We start from the raw sequence: 21153 nt of genomic DNA, 5'->3' as shown, positions 1-21153 counted from the left end.
ATGAATGGGAATAATTAATTCAAATCAAGCATGTGTTTCTTGTCCTGGTATGTGGAAAATACCTTATTCTTTGCAGCAAAACTCAATATCCTCATGTTACTAGTACTTGGAGACAGTCTCACAGTCCTGTGTGCCTTTGTGAACTGCTTCTCATCCATCTTCCTGGTATACCAAATCAGTACCTGCTCAACCTTCTGTCTCTCAGACATTTAGCCAGTGAAGACCCCAGCCACTTTTAGGTGGAGGCCTTGGCACAGGTTGCAGCCTGCCGTCATGTTCTTGGTGCCAGATACCTGCTGGGTGAGCTCAGGTTCATCAGTGGTGTGGTACTGCTTACTTCCAGTAATTTGATGCCAGCAAACACGGGCATGAAGAAGTGAAGGTGAGGGTGAGACGGCACATGGACAGCCAGCTTCAGTAGATGTGTGTTGTGCTATTGTGCTGTCCAAGCCAGAGGAGACAGATGGTTTACCCACTCATTGTGGCTGACATGAAGGAACTGAACTCCATACGTTGGGGTTGTCAATATCAGAGTATAAATGCAGGCATGTGAACTCCATACGGACTGAGCTGCTTTCAAAAACGCGTCCAAACCCAAAACCGAGGAAGTGTGAAGTACCAGTGCGTCCCACTACTCCAGCATGCTGCCTCCGTTAATGAAACGGTAACTAATGATGGATGGTAAATATATATTCACATACACAGTAACTTGTCCTAATTTGTTCCTGAAAACAAACTGCATTTTGAAAAACAAGATGCTGAAGGTACTTTACGTTATTTTGTGTGGGGGAAAAATTCCAGTTCATGCCAAGCCAATTCCAACTTCAACCCAAAATTGCCTAAATGATGCTTAAATATAAGGCAAATTATGATTAATTAGAAAATAATGTTATGAATAACTATAATTTTATTTCAGCTTGTCTGTGAAGCTTTTCGAATTGTGCATGTCTGCTGAGCATTCTTTGAATTACACGTCTGAAACTTTTGCGTTCTGTTATAGTAGCAAGCATGTCTTTATATACGCTTCCTCACCATTCTAGTTTTTTTTCTTTCATTATATTTTGCTTAATTTCTTTGTTCTCTTTACAATAAATGCAGAAATTAAAGATTTGTTATTTAACAGTTGCTTTTTTTTTTTTTTTTTTTTTTTTAAAGGTTTACTGGGTGTTGGGTAATGGTAAGCTCCTAGGGAAAATTTCATGTCAGTTCATGCATATAAATTAAAAATGATTTCATAAAGTAAGCATGCTATGACTGTGTGTGTGTGTGTGTGTGGACTGCCGCGAGCAAAAGTGAGGCTACATATTGCATTTAAATATATATGAATAATTAGAAAATTAAAGCACAGTTGTCCAAAGCAGAGGACACAAACATTTAAGAGTGCTGGAAAGCAGATGAGAGCATGGGTGCCCTGTTCCCATAATGCCATAGGATTCTCGGTGTCTCTCGCAGAGCTATTTTGCACTATTTTGAAATACGCAGTTAAATTGTCATTTATCCAGACCGAATGTTGCAGGCATGAACTGGATGTGGTAGACCAGGTACATAAAAATCTGGAACAGTTAATAACAATAATTGGTGAGATATAATTGGGTATCTAGATTTACATTACAGTAATTGTAAATTACTGTATTTATTTGGGCCTTGCATATAACATCCACTAATCCTCAGTAAGTGTCATGCACAGTTCCATTGAATTGCACAGCTTATTTACTAGAGGTGTACCTACACTCATGTAACCTCATACATCCTGTTCTCGCACAGAGCTTAGGCAAATATTATTTGGTATCCATCAGCTCCCATGAGCAGTATTTAAAGAGGAAGCTGTGACTTTTTACAAATAAACTGGAAAGAATTATATTTAAGTGGCATTATCTTTGTTGTTTGATCAATTTCATCTTCATGACAGTGTTGATTAATTGACTGATAAAAGGTCATATTAAGTCATTTATTATTTGAAGTAATCCCATAATAACCAGATACTTTTAAAGAATTATTGAGGTAGCTATCCCTGCTTTTATATTATACCTATATGTGATGCATATAATAACATTTAAGCAGGTTTTTTCAAATGTGTTGAATCATATTGCAATCCATTGTTGGTACATCTACTTTTTAATGCCCAAATATTTTCTTTCTTTAAAATGAATACAGTGATGTTTATTAAAAAACACCACTATTTGTCCAGTACCCTTAGAAACTGGTTTCAGGAGAAAGATCATATCAGTAAACTAGACATTTATTCTTCTTGAACAAACTAGACTTGTTCATGTTTGAGATGAGATCTTTAATAAAAGCATGCACTACGAGGGGTTGAAGATCATATGTTATACTGTTTTATGTCTTCTGTGACATTGTAGAGTTATGCCCTAAATGCAAACATTGGCTGTGGTAATAAAACATAACTGCAGTCACTAAAATGATGAATGTATACGGATTTTGGATAGTTCTTGCCTTTGTACTCAGAGCACAGTGCTGGCTTTATGAGGAGCTTGTTTTTTTACAGATGAAAATTTTTACATAGCTCTTTTTCAAATGCTGGGGAAAAGAAAACTCAACATTAAAAGCATTTGCTGCCCTTCGGAATTGCCTTCAGTGCTACAGATGTGAAATTCAAGCTCAAGACAAAATTAAGGTAATGCAGGTAAATTTTTCTTTATTCTTGGAGGTATGTTCATTTTATTCTTGAAGCTTAATTACATTTATTTATTTAGCGGACAATTTTCTCTAAAGTGACTTCCAATGAACTCTGTAGTGTTATGAGCCCACACACCTTATTCACCAAGGTGACTTACACTGCTAGATACACTACTTACAATGGGTCACTCATGCATACATCAGTGATACACACTCTCTGTGGCACTCGCACACTATGGGGGAACCTGAACAGCATATCTTTGGACTGTCGGAGGAAACCCACGCAGACACGAGGAGAACATGCAAACTCCACACAGGCTGAGCGGGGATCAAACCCATGTCCTCTCACCACCCAGGTGCTGTGAAACCGCAGCGCTACTCACTATGCCGGCATGCCACCCGTTTCAGGCTGTAAAATTTTTCAGCTGTATTGAGGATGTGTGGCTTAAATTTTCCAGTGTAAGTTGAAACTAAATCGCAAGTGTTTTGCAACCAAATGCTTGCAGTGAACGAGACGAGTCTTGTATTTGGTTGATCAGCAGTCGTGCCATTGCATAATATATTCATTGGTCAGTTATATTGAAAGAAAAGAAACCGCTTGATATTATTTTCTAATGGAAAGCATTGTAAGCAGACACACATATAGGGGGGAAAAAGTCAAAATATTACACTTAAAAGATGGAGTTAATCTGATTGTAAGAGGAAAGCTATTTGGGATCTGCAGTTTAATTATCTGCTTATTTCAAGATCGTTCTGTTTTGACACATCGGTGTTTACCGGTAGGTGTGTGGGTTCGCTGGAAGGGGTAGGGAAGGCGCTACAGGAAAGAACTGGAGAGTTGCTGCCTCTACCAGTAGTAAGTGTGGTGGAGCATCCATGGGTCACATGCCTGCCACAGAGAACCAAATAAACAGTCAAAGAAAGGATGTCAGTGTGGCGGGAGGGGGAAGGGTTTGACGGGGAGGTGAGTTGTTACTTCGGGATGCTTGCGGTGACAGCTGGCACATTAAAAAAAGCACAGAGTTTCCATGTTCTTGCTTGGGTTCTCTGGCTGAGCACTTGGCCACAATACAGACACTGTTGGCCTGAGGAGGTGCCCCTACCTCTTGGGGGTTAGTTACAGTGCCAAGTGTTGGGGAACCACTGTTGCTGCTTCCAAAATGGAGCCTTTCGCTGACAGTCCATCATTGGAGCGGTAAGAAGCATCATTGTCAAAGTTTTCCCTCTGAAAATTGTGACGTTTCCATTTGTGCTATTGCTGCAGAATGGTAGCACGGCAGGCGGTGCCGGTGCCTCGCTGCTCTTGGGCTGTCACTTCAACCAAGGGTTTGAATTTGGCTCAGTCTGCACGGAGTTTGCACGTTCTCCGCATGTTCAAGTGGGTTTCCTCCTGCAGTATGTTTCAGATAAATTCTGAAAATAAACTCTGAATTAAATTGCCTGCAGTGTGTGACTGAGTCTGTGGGTTACGTTGCTCTGTTGTGTGGACGGATATATGGTTGTACGTGGCGTAGAGTATCCTGTCTATACCCATCAGTCATCTTGGGCAAAGGTGTGAGCTAAATGTGGACTAATAATACTTCTTTCCCAATCCTGATTTTTGTCTATGGTTCTATAATTTGGGTTTTTTTATGGTTTGTGCTTAGGTATGTTTTCTAGTCTAACCTACAAACCCCATTTCCAGAAAAGTTGGGACACTTTCTAAAAAAGCAACAGAAAATAAGCTGTTCGTTCACTTGAACAGATATTTAACAGACAAAAGATTTTCAGTGTTTTCACTGATGAACTTAATTCTATTTGTTTATATTTAACAAATTTAGAAATTGATGCCTGCAACACACAACAAAAAAAAAAAAAAAAAACTTGGGACAGAGGCATGTTTACCACTGGTTCACATCACCTTTTCTTTTAATTACTCTTTGTAATAGTTTGGGAACTGAAGAAATCAGTTGTTGCAGTTTTTCAAGTGGAATTTTTGCCCGTTCTTGCTCGATGCAAGACTTGAGCTGCTCAACAGTCCGTGGTCGCCGTCGTCCGATTCTCCTCTTCGTGATGCGCCATACATTTTCAATAGGAGACAGATATGGACTGCAGGCAGGCCAGTCAAGCGCACGCCCTCTATGCCTCCGAAGCCACGCCGTTGTAACTCGTGCAGAAAGGCCTGGTATTGTCCTGCTGAAATAGGCATGGAGTTCCTGGGAAAAGACGTCATCTTGACGGCAGCATACATCTCTTCAAAATCCCAACATAAGCCTCCGCATCAATGGTGTCTTCACATATATGCAGATCACCACCCGTTCCGTGGGCACTGATGCACCCCCATACCATCACAGAGGCTGGCTTTTGCATTTTTCGTTGGTAACAGTCTGGATGGTCTTTCTCGTCTTTGGCACGTAGAATCCGATGTCTCTTTTTCCCAAAAAACAAGCTGAAACGTAGACTTGTCTGACCACAGAACACGTTTCCGCTGTCTTTCGGTCCATCTCGGATGACTTCGGGCCCAGAGAACTCGGCGACGTTTGTGCGCAAAATTAATAAATGGCTTCCTCTTTGCATGATACAATTTCAAGTTGCATTTCTTGATGCAGTGGCAGACTGTGTTAAGTGACAATGATTTTACAAAGTACTCCTGAGCCCATCTGGCTATGTCCATCATGGTAGCATGATGGTTTCTCAAACAATACCGCTTGAGTGCTCGATAGTCATTCATGCATTTGGCAGCAGTTTCCGCCCTTGGCTTTTACGCACCAAGATTTTCCCTGACTTCCCGAATCTTTTCACGATATTATGAACTGTAGATGGTGAAAGACCTAAATTCTTTGCAATCTTGCTCTGAGAAACACCGTCTTTGAACTGATGGACAAGTCTCTTACAAAGTTTGACACAGAGTGATGAACCACAACCCATCCTTGCTTGCAAAGACTAAGCCTTTGGTGGATTCTTCTTTTATACTCAATCTGGATAACCTCACCTGTTACTGGTCAAACTGCTAATTGTGGATCCTTCCAGAACAGTGTTACTTGCAACCTTTTCAGTCTTGTTTTGCCTCCGTCCCAACTTTTTTTGAGTGTGTTGCAGGCATCACATTCTGTTGTCTTTCATATTTACAAAATACAATTAGCTTTGTCAGTGAAAACACTGAAAATGTTTTCTCTGTACTTTTATCAGTTCAGTAGAAGTTCAAGTGTTTGAACAAATTACAGTTTTTATTTTTTGTTGCATTTTTAGAAAGTGTCCCAAGTTTTCTGGAAATGGGGTTTGTAGTATAAGGCCATTTTCCTCTGTGTATTTTAAAGAAAAGGGATGTTTGGCCTCAAGTTAAAGAAGAAGAAGAAGGCTGAGAAGGGTCTAGTCTTCGCAAACAAAGGCGCACTGGGTAAGGCCTTGAAAACAAACATGTGTGATGAGTACAGTGTTAGTGTTGTCACGTTTACTTTTCCGCTCATGAGAGCTTCCTTCAGCCACTGATCCAACCAGGTCAAACGTCAACTACATTTTGATGTGTGCAGAGCTTTCGTTTTTTTTTAACATCCAAGATGTGTCTCTGAGTTGCTGCGCCCTCTTGAGCAGCCATTTGCACTAACCCCGCTGCATAGCTGCCCTACCAGAACTAAACAATCTCTGTGCTCATCTCAAGATGGCAGTGAGACAAGTAACCTAGATGTCATCGCTGCAACGGAGGGTCTCGACTCTGATGATTGCAGGCAGGCTGGCCCCTCAGATTTGGAACCTGTCCAAGCAGAGCGTCACTGTAGAAGGTACTACACCCTTTTACATTCTCTGTGAGGGCCTTTTACATTTAGATTTATTCGTGTAGCAGACGCTTTTCTCCAAAGCAATGTCCATCTCGGAGAAAATACAATTTGTGCATTACATTAGGAGAAAGGGACATAGTTGCAGACATGTGATTCTTAAGTAAACCTAGTCTTTCTTTCCACTTTTGCACCGATGTTCATCACATGAGAGCATTTTATGTATCGCTGGTACAAATCTTCGCGTGCCTTCCACACAGGTCAAAGCTTGTGGCAAAGATTCAAGACAGTGAGAGTAAGACACAAGCATTCCAGGTATAGTTTGGCGATTTTAGGGAAAATTCATCAGGTCTCGGGGAAGGCTTTTGTGTGATCCAAACCCCATGTCGTCCTCCCCCCTCAGATCGCCGTCAGCATCACAGAGGCCAGACAGCTGGTGGGGGAGAACATTGATCCCAGTGTTGTTATTGAGATCGGGGATGAGAAGAAGCAGACTACAGTGAAGGAGGGGACAAACGCCCCCTTTTACAATGAGGTTGCAGCTCCTTGAGTAATGATGTTATTTATAAAAGTACACAGTTATACTCTGATCTAACTATGCAACTTTCTGCTTTTTTCTGTCATCAATCAGTACTTTGTGTTTGATTTCTTTGGGGCACAAGAGACCTTTTTCGACAAAGTCATCAAACTCTCAGTGAGTACCTAAATATATAACGTGAACGTATAACCTACTTCTGTACAGGAAAGAACAAGGGTCGATTTTGCCCTTAAAATGCCGTAATACTAGTTTTACTCCTTTACTAGATCTGGAAAGCTTGTATTTTTTCCCTGTCCCTTCACTAGGTAATGCACTCTAAGATCATGCGCAGCTACTGTGTGGGCTCCTTCAAGCTGGATGTTGGGACGGTGTATCGTCAACCAGGTCAGAGATGCAGATCATTTCTTTCCTTTTAATCTGTCTCTAATGCCTTAAATTACCAGGGTCTCTCTTTTCTCCAGGTCATCAGTTCACCAACAAGTGGGCAGTGCTGACAGACCCTATGGACATCCGCACAGGCGTGAAGGGTTATCTTAAGTGCGACATCAGCGTGACTGGTAAAGGGGAGGTCGCGCAGCCTTCTCAGAAAAACGTGGATGGAGAGGAACAGATTGAGAAGTAAGGGTCACAAAACACTTCTGGATACACTTGAGGAATCTGATGCATACACGAAGAGTTATTTTTTTTAAAACACTGCCAACATTATAAGAAAGGATACTGCAAAGATTTTATTTCATGCTTAGACATAAATTCAAATCATGCAATACTGAAAGTTTCTGAGAAATGACTCATGACATAAACTTGAAGCCACAGCATCTTGCATTATTATGCGGTGTAAACTTATCGGGCATAGTTCTCTTTGTCTACTCATTTTTCTCAGTATTCGTAATCCTTTCCAGAATTTTACTGAATTTATGGATTTTTCTTTTTCTCTCTTCATTTTTTTTTTTATCCCAGAAACCTGCTGTTGCCCCTGGGTTTCCCCTCAGAGCGCCCCTGGGCTCGGTTCTATGTTAAAGTGTTCCGAGCTGAGGGTCTTCCTCGGATGAACTCAAGCATTATGGCCAACGTCACCAAAGCCTTTGTTGGGGATAGCAAAGACCTTATTGACCCTTATGTGGTGGTGTCCTTCTTCAGCCAGATGGTAAAACCACACACGCTACAGTATATACATAAATAAATACCATTTAAGATTATCTGATAAGGAAATAAATAAATAAAATATGTATTTGGTTGCAACTGAGAAATATGAACTCTCTGAGAGCCTGGATTGTTTCACACATGAGACATTAGAGGAAAATTATAGCAGGTAGTTCCTGAGTGGTTTCTGGATGAATCTCACTATGGAGGTTAATTCTCAATTGCTCTTCGTATCTCTTGATATCCCCCACCCTTCTCCTTTACACAGGGCCGGACCTCAACCCAGAAGGGCTCGGCGGACCCTGTGTGGAACGAGCAGATTGTCTTTAAGGAAATGTTTCCTCCTCTTTGTCAGCGGGTCAAGATCCAAGTGTGGGATGAAGGCAGCGTGAATGACGTGGCGCTTGGAACGCATTACATTGACTTGCGCAGAATCTCCAATGAACAGGATGGAGACCGAGGTTTTTGTCCCATACTCTGGCACAGCTCTATAAATGAAAGTTGATATACATGTCCTTGATTTGATCCAAAATTGCTATTGCTTTCCCCAGGATTTCTTCCCACGTTTGGGCCAGCTTGGATCAACATTTATGGGTCAGCCCGGAACTTCACGCTGGCAGACAACCAGGAACTAAATGAGGGTGTGGGTGAGGGCGTGTCCTACCGAGGTCGGGTATTCCTTGAACTGGCTGTGGAGATCCTGTCAGGGGCAGGAGCTGCTGAATCTAAAATGTCCCGTTTGACAAAGGACCTGAAATCTCCATTCAAAGACACAAAGGGGGGGAAAGACATCAAAACCCCACCCCCTGGAGGAAGTGGAACAGGAGGAGGTGCTGTCACTGGAGCAGATGAAGATAAAGGCAGTGTACTGGGTGCAGAAGTCATGCCAGTGGAATCCCCTCCTCAGGTGAGGACGTCCTCCAACATTTACATTTTTTTTATTTAGCAGACACTTTTTTTCAAAGTGACTTCCAATGAACTCTATGTAATGTTATCAGCCCACACACCTTATGCACCAAGGTGACTTACACTGCTAGATACACTACTTGCACTGGGTCACTCATTCATACATCAGTGGAGCACACACTCTGTCACACATTAAGGGGAACCTGAACAGCATGTCTTTGGATGGTGGGAGGAAACCAGAGCACCTGGAGGAAGCCCACACAGACATGGGGAGAACATGCAAACTCCACACAGACTGAGCGGAGATCAAACCCACGTCCTCGCTCACCACCCAGCAGCGCTATTCATTGTGCCACCTCCAACAGCTTCTGGAGATTCATCTGATCATATCTCTATGGAGATACTGATTGTCTTACTGCTTTGTATTTCTATGGTTATTTGGGCTGCTCTGAAACTTTGAAGTATTTTTATTTTGTCATTTACCTTGCAGATCAGTAATGAAAACAATGACAGCTTTCTCCTGTTTGGTGCGGTATTTGAGGCAACAATGATTGATAGGAAGATTGGAGACAAACCCATCAGTTTTGAATTCACCATTGGTAATCACACACTCTTTAATTCTGATTAATTAATTATGTTACATATTGACCAAATAAATTAATAATAAGTAATATAAATGATCATTTCTATAATTATAAAGTTTTGAAAAAGGTTTTTTTTTTTTTTTTTTTTTTTTTTTTTTTAACTTTTTTACTCCTGTTTTTAATGCTTTTTCTTATTGTATATCACCCCAGGAAACTATGGAAACTTAATTGATGGTGCCTCGAGCGTCAGCAGCATTAAAAAAAGAGTAGAACAACACGAGCTGGAGAGTGCCGCTTTATTAGACCCCCAAGGATATGAATACTGCAAGTCCACAACGCCCTCTGAGAGACCTTTGTCAATGACTGGGAACAGGTGAGTTCTGAAGGTTTCATTTCTCCTCACATTGTAGGGCCCAGTGGCTCCTCCTGTGCCTTTGTGAAGGTAAAAATAATAATAATAAAAAAAAGGTACTGTTTATTATTTCATCATTAGATGACAAATTTTTCTGAACTGGTAAAAGCCTTTACTGGTTTCTAATGACTGGTATGTCAAATCATTCACATGTTCTCAGTCACGTAAAATCAGTGTTATGCAGTCATTGGGCAAAAAAGCCCCAATACTTCCATGTTCTTTTAAAGTGCTATACACTGCCTCCACATTCTTAAATGGTGATTAGAAAGAGATAATTCTGGGCTGTGTGCTGGTATACTTGTTACTGATCTCAATTAGCTTCTTAATTGCATAACAGTATCTTAAATGAAAGTACTGTAGTTACTTTATTAGATGTCCATCTGTGTAAAATTGAGGTGCTATACTGAAACTTGTGTGTCACTTTTAATAACAATGTATGTTTTTACACCAAATTGTTAATTGTGCTGTGCTTTATTGTATTCCATTTTTGTATGTAAAATTGTTATTGTATTTATTCATACAAATGACACTGAATAGCCCTGCAGTGTTTTTTTACTGAACAAATGCTGGCAAATAAACCCTCATTTTGTAAATTTGTGTAAAGACACACTTCTTTATTTTGACTGATAATTCTGAATGGGAAGCAGAAATATGCTAAAGTATTAAAGCCAGCTGGTTACCGACACGTTCCTTGTTTCCAGGAATTACCTGTATCTGCCCATCCTGAACCGTAAGCCTTGTGTCCATGTAATCAGCCGCTGGGAGGACCAGACCTTCCGCCTTCATTACTCCAACATGCTGGAAAACATTGCTGTCACGTTTGTACGTTGTCTTGGTACCATTTCAGATGGACATTACCGGCACTATCATTTTAAGAATTAGTGATATCTACGTTGCGCAATGCAAAACATCTGTTTAATGATGTCCTTGTAGTTTTGTGGTGACTGTCCCATCCTCTTGGCCTGACCTAGGAGGAAGGAGTGACCAAGGTAACGGAGCTAAGTGTGGTTTCTGACTCAGGGGCAGAATCTCTTATCCTCCACGTGTTCAAGAAGTTTAGCAGCAACAGCAGGTACTGAACCAACCTCATTTATGTACATAAGTGAAATATGGATAGAGCTGATAAGTGAAGGAGAGAGAAAAATGTATGCTGTAACAATGAATGTGAAGTCATTATTGTTGCACTGTAATCATAATGGCTGTACAGTATTTATTTCCAGTCTTTCATTATTCATGCCGAGAATATTCATTTTTGAAGGAATGTGTGTCTGTGGACCTTACCCCTATAGAAACTTCATAGCTTTTGCAGAGAAGAAGGTGAAGGGGAATTGCTTGACCATGTTGGATAAGAAACGCCTGACACTCTGTAGACAGGAGCTGGTAAGAATCTGTGGCTACTTCTCGAGAGTCAGATTCCCTGTTCTAGTGGAAACTGATGCTTAGCAAATGTTACCGTTTCTACCGTACTGTATAATTGTGACAGAATTTCAGGCCTCGGCACCTTATTGCTCATTGGCAATTTTCTCAGGAAAGCATGATAAATGAGGTGAAGTCCATCAGAGAGACAAAGAGGAAGACTCTGAATATTAAGGAGATGATCCAGGATGCTCTAAGGATGATTCAGAGACTGAAGTTCCTAGTGGAGGAGGTGGGGTTTCCCTCCGAGGCCTTTTTTGTGCTTCTGCTAACATTTAAAAAAAAATTTTCAGCAACAAACAACAGTAACGCAACATGATACAAACAGGAGTACACATACCGTTCCACAAACACGTGAAAAATGAATGGACCAACGTTAGGGGTGTATATTACAACACAAACACACATTATGAAAAAAGATTGAACAGAGTAAACTTCTGTTAACCAGTGATGGTGACTTTGTGATTCTGTCCTCTGCAGCACTGTCTGCCTCATACTCGCTGTGCTTCTATCTTGTCTAACAGAAGTATGACGTTGTCCTCAATCTTGCGCACTTCTCCCCGTTCAGCCGCAGCACACCATTCCAGATGTGTTTGTGTGGATGTTGAGCAACAATAAGCGTGTGGCATATGCCCGCATACCTGCCCGAGACCTCCTGTACTCTGCCAACCCACAGGAGAGGGGCAGAGACTGTGGCAAGATCAAGACCCTGTTCCTCAAGGTGCCAAAACCTCACCAAAACACTGTCTGGTTCATGCAAATTAACATTATATACTTTTTCCCTGTCTTTATTGCTCCTTTTCCCAAAGATTGGCATTAGGTATGCAGGTCATTTTACCCTCAAACTCCTTATATCTGGTTTTGCAAAGCATACATGTATAATTTCTTCAAATGCTACTGATTAAATCAGCGATTATTTTCTTAGTCTTTTAGATGTATCAAATTCTTGTGTTGCAAAGTATGGGAAATCCTCCCTAAAACAGGCTGTTACCAAGCCATAAAGAGGGTGCGGTGGCACAGTGGGTTGGTCCTTGTCCTGCTCTTCGGTGGGCCTGGGGTTCGAGTCCCGCTTGGGGTGCCTTGTGACGGACTGGCGTCCCGTCCTGGGTGTGTCCCCTCCCCCTCCGGCCTTACGCTCTGTGTGCCGGCTTAGGCTCCGGTTCCCCGTGCCCCCGTATGGAGTGAGTGGTTTGGACGGGACGGACCAAGCCGTAAAAGATACAGCTCAGTCATTTTTAGAAGCTGGTTACCTTGATTTAAAAAAGAAAACACCTCCAAGATTGTTGGTCTCCTATATGTCAGCAGTCTGATAACAGCACAGTGTGTTTGCTGAATGAGAAGACATGGTAGTGTGTTTTTTTTTTTCTTTAGCCACCAGGCAAGCGTATGACTGGCTGGACAGTGCAGGGCAAACTTGATGTGTACTTATGGCTGGGGCACTGCAGAGAATCCTCACATATGCTGGAGAACCTGCCCAGTGGTTTTGAACCAAAGGGGGATTTCATTGACAGCACCGCTCCACCTGACTACCTCATGTGTGATGGTATGATTGTTTGGACACATCTGGCTGTAGTTACACTCAGTAGTGAAAACCAGTTTATTTTGCTTTTGAAATACTCTGATTTATGCAGTTTTTTGGCATGTGATCCTTTGTTCATCAATTTCTGGCTTTCAGTCCAACACCATTTCCAACTGCGAGCTCACATGTACCAGGCCCGTGGGCTAATCGCCGCCGACAGCACGGGTCTCTCGGACCCATTCGCTAAAGTGTCTATCCAGTCACACAGCCAGTTGACAGCGGTGAGCACCTCTCCTCCTATTGTTGTGTGGTGAAGGTGCACAATGGGTACAGGAAGAGATGTCCTTTATGCTAGTAACTGAGTTTATGAATGTCAAAATTATTTTAATTTCAGATCATTTATCAGACTCTGACCCCCACCTGGAACCAGATGCTTCTATTTAACAGAGTGACACTCTATGGGGATCTTAAGGAACTTACAGATGAGCCTCCACGGATAGTCATTGAGGTTTATGATGATGATGCCCTGGTGAGCAACCATGTTTTTATTTAAAAATCTACAGCTGCTCTAATGAAACAGCTTTAGAGTGCATGTCAAGATATGTAAGTTCTAACTTGATTCTTTCTTAATTCAGAAGTTGGTATATGACCTTGCTCTTTCTGCTCCTGGTAGGGTAAGGCAGAATACCTGGGCTCCACAGTGACAGTACCGATAGTCCAGCTATTGCAGGACCCATACACCCCTCCACAGCTACAGTACAGCCCTCTTTACTGCGGCAGCCAGTCAGGGGGAGACCTGCTAGGTGCCTTTGAGCTCCTCCAGGTATGACAGGTGCATGCTTTAGTCAGTCTAAAAAAGGGCAAGGGACAGGATGTTTTCCATCAGTGCCTTCCAGTGCTCATCTGAGACTCTGGTAGATTCCAGATTCAGACAAGATCTCCCTGCCTGCCATCGATGAACCAGATGGCCTCATCTACCCTGTTCCTGCCAACATTCGCCCTGTACTCAGCAGATACAGAATGGAGGTGAACGACAGACACGCTTACTACACTGCAATAGCAATAATGGTGACAGATCTTTTAAGGAATGTGGGGTCAGTCAGTTTAGAATTGCCCCAAGTTTTGTTTTCTGTGTAGGAAGAAAAGGGATAGGCGAAAAGTTGTGCCACACTTGGGTTGATCAGCGTTAAGATGTTGCTCTATATGTGGTGTGTGCATTGTGCAGGTACTCTTCTGGGGATTGCGGGAACTGAAGAAAGTACAGCTGCTCCCTGTGGACCGACCACAGGTGTTCATTGAATGTGCTGGCAAGGGTGTGCGCTCTTCTGTAATACAGAGCTACAAAAACAATCCCAACTTCACGGTGTTGGTGGATTCCTTTGACCTGGTAACAGTCCCATTCTGTGCCCTGCTACTGTCACTGTAATGTATTGTGTGCTCAGATTAAAATGAAAAGACAACTTTATGGGGACAAATTAAAGCTTCAACCCTTGTGTCACATGATCAGGAGCTGCCTGAGAATGAGCACTTGCACCCACCCCTGAGCATAACTGTGGTGGACTGGCGAGCTTTTGGGCGGAGCACGTTGGTGGGCAATCATGTGATCAACAGCTTGAAAAAGTTCAAGTACTCTCCGTCACTCTTACCTTCAGCACCATGTGCACAGGTTCAGACAAGAAAGAGCAAAGGTAAAACTAAACCTTGAGCTGAAAACTCTTTGAGCTCTTTGACATCATTGTGATCTGGTTGCACAGATGCTTGCATTCCTATGACTCAGAATATTTGCAAACACAAGCCTGCTACTTATTTCATAGGTATGCCCCAGCCTGCACCTGAAAGCAGCTCCATAGAACTTGTGTCTTCTGAAGATATCTCTATCAACATTGAGCAGCAGGAGACAGCACCCAAGCTTACCCCTAAGACAGAAACGGAAGCTCTCAAGAAGGTACAAGGAACCAATGAGAACAAAGTATAAACGTGCAGCATCTATCTACAGCAGCTGTGAGACTTTTTCTAGAAATACCTGTGTACTTGATGACTTGTTCTTCCTCACTTGTCACTTGTTCCTGTAAATGTACCATGATCTGGTGACCTATGACAGGAGAGCAGGAAAAGCACAAGGAGGTCCACCAAGCGAAGGAGGCGCACCATTGTGGATGAGTCTGCTGAGAATGTCATTGACTGGTGGTCTAAGTACTATGCATCAGTGGAAAAGCTTCAGCAGGCAAGACACATTTTTTGAAAGAAGTACCACATCATATAACACTGTTTTAAGCATTATTTAGAATATTTTTATCTTACAGACAAAGCGGAGGGAAGCCCATGAATATCTTCAAATATATGACAATGGTAAGCAGAAACAGGTTGTCTGCCCTAAACTTCTTCTAAAATCTGAAAGGATATCTTCAAGGGCAGGTGAAGTCCCATGTTTGAAACACAGATGGCCACGATAGCTGTTATGTGTGTTTTTGTTTGTGCTTTGGGTGCTTACCACACACACAATATTGTGTATTGCAGTATCCCCACTCCAGCACTTGCTCTCGGATGGAGTAGACTCCCTGGGTAAGGACTGTAGGAGCTAATTCATTGCATGGCCTCGTAATTTTGCCTGCTCCGTTTAGTGGCTCATGCAATAATAAAGAAACAGAAGTCAAGCAGCTACTGGCCCAGAGTATTTGTGCTGTGATCACACTTCAGTTGACTTTGGTGGACTGGTTGTGAGCAAAGATATGGAAGTGAGAAAGCTTCTCAGTTTCATCTAGATGGGCAAAAAGCCATTTCGTAGTCTACATGCTGACTTCATGTAGGCCGTTACCTGTCCAGCGGGGATGTTAGTGGTAGGAGATTACTAAAGACAGGTCTTTTTGTGTCGCAACATTGCCGGAAATATTGAGAAATAAACACCGAATAAAAATGAATGTAGTATGCAATAAACTGATACAACTTCATGTGAATAAGGAATAATACTGCTGCCCCCCCCTTTGTCTTAGTGAGTGGGCAGCAGGATCAGTATGGCATAGCAGCTAGAGATGGAGATAAGAAGAAAAAACTAGTCAAACTTAAGGGTGTCCTTGATCACCCCAAGCTGGCAACATTACAGGTACAAAATGTTCACTTCCTTTATTAATGGATTTGTACTGCCTCACACAGCAATTATTTGACTTATTTTTGAAAGCTACGGAAATTCTGCATCCTCAGGAATTCATTACAATGGACTCCTAGAAAACTTGCAATGAACGTTACAAACATCCTCTGTTTGGCCACTGACTGTAACTCTGTAAACCCTGGTAGCTGTACGATAAGGAGCTGGAGGCAGAATTTGGGCCCTTTGATGACTGGGTCAACACTTTTGAACTGTATAGGGGCAAAGCCAATGAGGAGGATAGCTCAAGTGAAGAAAGGATTGTTGGGAAGTTCAAGGTGAGAAAGTGTGCATCTTAGTGTTGGCAATGGTATGGGCTCCTCTGTGATACATGCTATATAATTCTTTATGGTACCTCTCCATTAATGAGAATAATATTTGTATGAATCCAGGGCAGATTCTGCCTATACAAGCTAACGGGAGAAGATGATTATGAGGAAGGTGGTCCAGATTGCACAAAGTTAAAGATCACCCAGGGAATCCCACCCAATTCTCCTGTGAAGGTTTTAATCAGGGTTTACATTGTCTCGGTGAGTGCACTTCATATCCATTAAATAATATGAATTGTCTTTGTGTTAAACTCCCAATATTGATTCATGCTTTTACATTGGAATTCTTCAGGCTTCCAACCTTCATCCAGCAGATGCAGATGGAAAATCTGATCCATACATTGTTCTGAAGCTTGGGAAAACTGAAATCAGGGACAGGGACAGCTACATCCCAAAGCAACTTAACCCCATTTTTGGCAGGTAATTCATAGTAAGGCTTTTACATTTTATACCTGACACCCCTTGTCTGTTCACTATAAATATAATACGTGTCTCAGGTATAAGCATATCACTGATCTGAGAGGTGCTGAACATTTGAAGAGACCAAGATAAGGTCATTTTAAACAGTGTCCCTTGTGAAACTCAGGTCCTTTGAGATGCAAGCTACATTTCCCAAGGAGTCCCTACTAACTGTCCTCATCTATGACTATGATACGATCGGGACTGATGATTTGATTGGTGAAACCCAGATTGACCTGGAGAACCGCTTCTACAGCCGACACCGAGCAACCTGTGGGCTCCCTTCTGAGTATTCCATGTGAGTGTGGAAGCTGAATCCTTCTAATTGCTTCTTTTACTTCTTCAGCTAAAACATAGACTTTTCCTTTATTTCTTCTTTCTTTTGTCTTTTCATAATTTTCTTTGACTTCTTCTGTTCTGCTCCTTTCCTACATCTTTTTTCTATATCTATATCCCTTCCTAATTCTGCAAATCATCCCTGTTTCTTTGATCAGTGAGGGCTACAATGCTTGGAGGGACTCCATTAAGCCTTCAGAACTGCTGGTCAAGCTATGTAAAGAAAATTACCTTGATGGGCCACACTTCAGTCCAGGAAGAATCACAATTGGAGACAAAGTATTCACAGGAAAAACAGTTTTTGTGGATGAAGGTAAGATGTTTTAAAGCAGTATGACCTTTGACAAAGAGTGTCTGAAGCTCTCTCTCAATTAGTGTTTCTAACATTGTCACATGTTGCTATACAGATTGCGAAATATTACAGCTGGAACAATAGAAAAGCAATATTAATGTTGCGAGGGGGGCGCGGTGGTGCAGTGGGTTGGACCAGGTCCTGCTCTCCAGGGGGTCTGGGGTTCGAGTCCTGCTTGGGGTGCCTTGCAACGGACTGGCGTCCCGTCCTGGGTGTGTCCCCTCCCCCCTCCAGCCTTTCGCCTTGTGTTGCCGGGTTAGGCTCCAGGTCCCCGCGACCCTGTATGGGACAAGCGGTTTCAGATGATGTGTGGGTGCGTGTATTAATGTTGCTATCTTTGTGCTGCTGTCACACAGATAACGTGGTGGAGTCCTACGAACACCTGGCACTTAAGATCCTGCATCGATGGGCTGAAATACCAAGGGTTGGATGCAAACTCGTACCTGAACACATTGAAACTCGTACCCTATACCACAAAGATAAACCTGGAATGGACCAAGTAATTGGCTGTCTTTCTTCTGTACTGCATATTAATTCCTTTGAATTATGGCTCTCTGTTAACTGCAATTTTGTGTATGTCCTCATCTGAAGGGACAACTTCAGATGTGGGTGGACATGTTTCCCATGGACATGCCACATCCAGGTCCTCCAGTTGACATCTCTCCAAGGAAACCCAAAGGGTGAGACTTTGCAATACACAGTCCATAATATTTCTAAAATGTGATTTATGTGAAATGTGATCTACTCCCAAATCATAGATTTAATACTTAGATAATTAAATTTGTTTTGTTTAATTTGCTGAGGTATGAGTTGAGGATAATCATTTGGAACACAGAAGATGTAATACTTGAGGATACCAACTTCCTGACAGGACAACAATCCAGTGACATTTATGTTAAAGGGTAAGCATCATATTTGTATTACACTTTTTAGTGCAGTGTGACAGTTAAGTATTTTTTGAGTTCTGCTGAATTTCAGGTGTTTTATTTCACCTCATCCTCTACTCATTTTTTCCAGGTGGCTGAAAGGGCTGGAAGACGACCGGCAGGAAACTGACGTCCATTACAACTCACTGACTGGAGAGGGCAACTTCAACTGGCGATTTGTTTTCCCTTTAAACTACCTGCCTGCGGAAAAGGTACTGGTGGTAACCAAACGGGAGAGCATCTTCTCCCTAGACAAGACGGAGAAAAAGATCCCAGCCGAATTGGTGCTACAGGTGTGGGACTTTGAGCGTCTATCTTCTGATGATTTCCTTGGTGAGGAGCCTTTTTTGTTTTGGTTTCTACCTATCCTGTTGCCAATAAATAGAATAATCTGTGAATTGGATCCATAGTAAAATATAATCTCTGAATGGAACACGCAACTCTGTTTTTCCGAACTAGTAGCGAGTCGCCCCTTCAGTGTAAGAGATACCGAATTGCTCTCTCTCCTTGCTTTGTGTGCTAGAAAGTTTAGTACAGTATTGATAGTAAACTCTTTCTTCTTAGGCTCGGTGGAGCTTGACTTGCATGGATTCCCCCGTGGTGCAAAGACAGCTAAGCTCTGCAAGATAGACATGCTTACTGACAGCAGTGAGAAGATCTCCATTTTCCAGCAGAAACGTTCTCGAGGGTGGTGGCCTTTCATTAAGGGTGGTGAGCTCACGGTAAGAGTTGCCACAAGATCTGTCCTTGATGCTGGGGTGATTTCCTCATTTCGTTCCTCTAATACATTTTCATTTTACTAACTTAGGGAAAAGTTGAGGCAGAGTTTCATCTGGTGACATCAGAAGAAGCAGAAAAAAATCCAGTGGGTCGAGCCCGCAAGGAACCAGAACCATTAGAGAAACCTAAGTATGAGCTGGCAGCTCTCAAAATAGTTTACAATATAAGCATTCCAATAAATTTTTGTATTTTGCGTCCTTTTAAATACGATTAAAAATCACAGTGAGTACTATTTTTGAAGAAAAAACATGCATACATGCTTTGTTCTATTGTAATGAACTTAAAAGACACATGGAGTTAGGTATAAGATCGGGATTTTGCCAAATATGTGACTATATCTCTCTATTTCCTTCCAGCCGACCAGATACCTCCTTTTCCTGGTTCATGAACCCCTTTAAATGCTTCTTTCACCTGGTCTGGAGGAACTACAAGAAGTACATTATCATTGCCTTTCTGCTCCTGGTCACTGCTCTGTTCATTGCACTGCTGCTGTACACACTGCCTGGTGCCATCTCTCAAAGGATTGTCAGTGGATGATGGAAACCTGGCATGGAACAGATTGATGGCCAACCTATCCACCTTTAATTTGCATATGATATACTTTCCCTGACTCCCTCTCTTAACAACAAAGCTGAGTTTCATTAGATATCAACTTTTGAAAAAACAGGGTACTCAGTCACTTATTTAGTTTATCTTTACAGTCCTTTGACACTGAGAAAATAATGATGTCTATAGTATACGTTCACCATGAACAATATACCACTTTTGGAAGAGTAGCTAAATATAATCTGAGGAAAGCACTACATTCCCGCCAAAAAACACGAGGAAGGGGCAGGGCTTCCATCTTTGGTGACGTCAGCGCGAAGCAGACCTGATCCACGTGACGTTAGGAAATAGTACAGCATTTCATAGACACAGCGTATCATCCGTTATGTTTTAGGCTCCATGGAAAATAGTGCTTCATTTCGACATTGTTGAAATAAACCCATAGCAAAATTGTTTCATTAGAAGCAGAGATTTATGTTTGTCATACGCTGTATAAATACAATCAATGTTCCCTTAACTGAATTTTGACAACCGTGTACACCAGGTTATATCAGCCATAAGCAACAACACCCCTTTACTTCAGCGCATCGTGCGGCTTTTTATACGTATTAATATTCGGGGTGACTTTACAGCACTGAAGTCGCAGTAGTAGGTCGTGACAACAATCATCGTCTGCTAAATATTAGTTAGAACAGACTGGACCAGCGGGTTCCAGAGAGTGGTGAGATTTAGGTTCCTTCCACTTTTTGTAAACCTCAACACATGATTAAGTATTTTTATACCGGTAGATGTCGTTTCTTCTCAGTCGGAATACCTCGGAAAACGGCGCGAGCTCTGACAGTAACGCCACTGCCCCCTACTGGTGGATTGACTTATAAAACTTCCAATTTCTTTTAAGTTCTCGCTGTCTGTTTTTGGAGTTCCTATGATCAATTTTAATCAAAGGGAAGGAGAAATTTCATGTCTTTACATGTTTATTACATTTTTAATTACCCTGGTTTGGAAGATAAAGTTTTAGTTTTTACATATAAACACGATTATTTTATTTTCAGATGTGGGCAATTATGGCAAATGTACCTGTATATTTAATATAGGGGAGGAGGTCATGAGAGTCATGTAGCGCATTGAGTAAAATTTTAAGAACAAAGCACTTAATTGAGCAAATAGTATATTAACAATGAAGGAGATGACATTTAATAAATCAGTCCTTTATCAAAGTTTATGTATTTCACTGTTGCTGTTCAATAAAAATGTAAATAGCAGCGCAACACAGTCTATGCAGTGAACGGATTTCAGTGTTTGAACAAGTTTAAAACATTTATACATTATAAACATTTTCAAATAGTTAACTACAATTTTCCATCAGTTTCTTTTACGAT

The 21153-nt window shown here is 41.8% G+C and overlaps 1 protein-coding gene across 1 annotated transcript; it reads left to right on the top strand.

Moving 5' to 3' along the window:
- Window positions 1-2613: 2613 nt before the first annotated feature.
- fer1l6 (fer-1 like family member 6) lies at window positions 2614-20959 on the top strand. Its single transcript, XM_018729492.2, has 41 exons — window positions 2614-2635; window positions 5934-6013; window positions 6275-6395; window positions 6650-6704; window positions 6793-6924; window positions 7021-7083; window positions 7233-7311; window positions 7389-7545; window positions 7885-8071; window positions 8336-8528; window positions 8619-8974; window positions 9464-9572; window positions 9768-9930; window positions 10671-10791; window positions 10941-11041; window positions 11259-11349; window positions 11498-11617; window positions 11954-12106; window positions 12757-12928; window positions 13061-13185; window positions 13299-13433; window positions 13578-13727; window positions 13823-13930; window positions 14130-14291; window positions 14412-14592; window positions 14719-14849; window positions 15006-15128; window positions 15208-15253; window positions 15895-16004; window positions 16196-16324; window positions 16439-16576; window positions 16668-16795; window positions 16962-17132; window positions 17329-17483; window positions 17879-18021; window positions 18114-18202; window positions 18326-18424; window positions 18540-18781; window positions 19013-19170; window positions 19257-19357; window positions 19585-20959. Exons 2-41 carry the CDS (start codon window positions 5941-5943, stop codon window positions 19763-19765), a joined length of 5451 nt encoding a protein of 1816 aa, XP_018585008.2. The 5' UTR covers window positions 2614-2635; window positions 5934-5940; the 3' UTR covers window positions 19766-20959.
- The last annotated feature ends 194 nt before the right edge of the window (window positions 20960-21153 follow it).

This window comes from Scleropages formosus, chromosome 12 (assembly GCF_900964775.1).
Source record: "Scleropages formosus chromosome 12, fSclFor1.1, whole genome shotgun sequence".
Taxonomy (NCBI): Eukaryota; Metazoa; Chordata; class Actinopteri; order Osteoglossiformes; family Osteoglossidae; genus Scleropages; species Scleropages formosus.
This window is presented reverse-complemented; position numbering and strand designations above follow the sequence as displayed.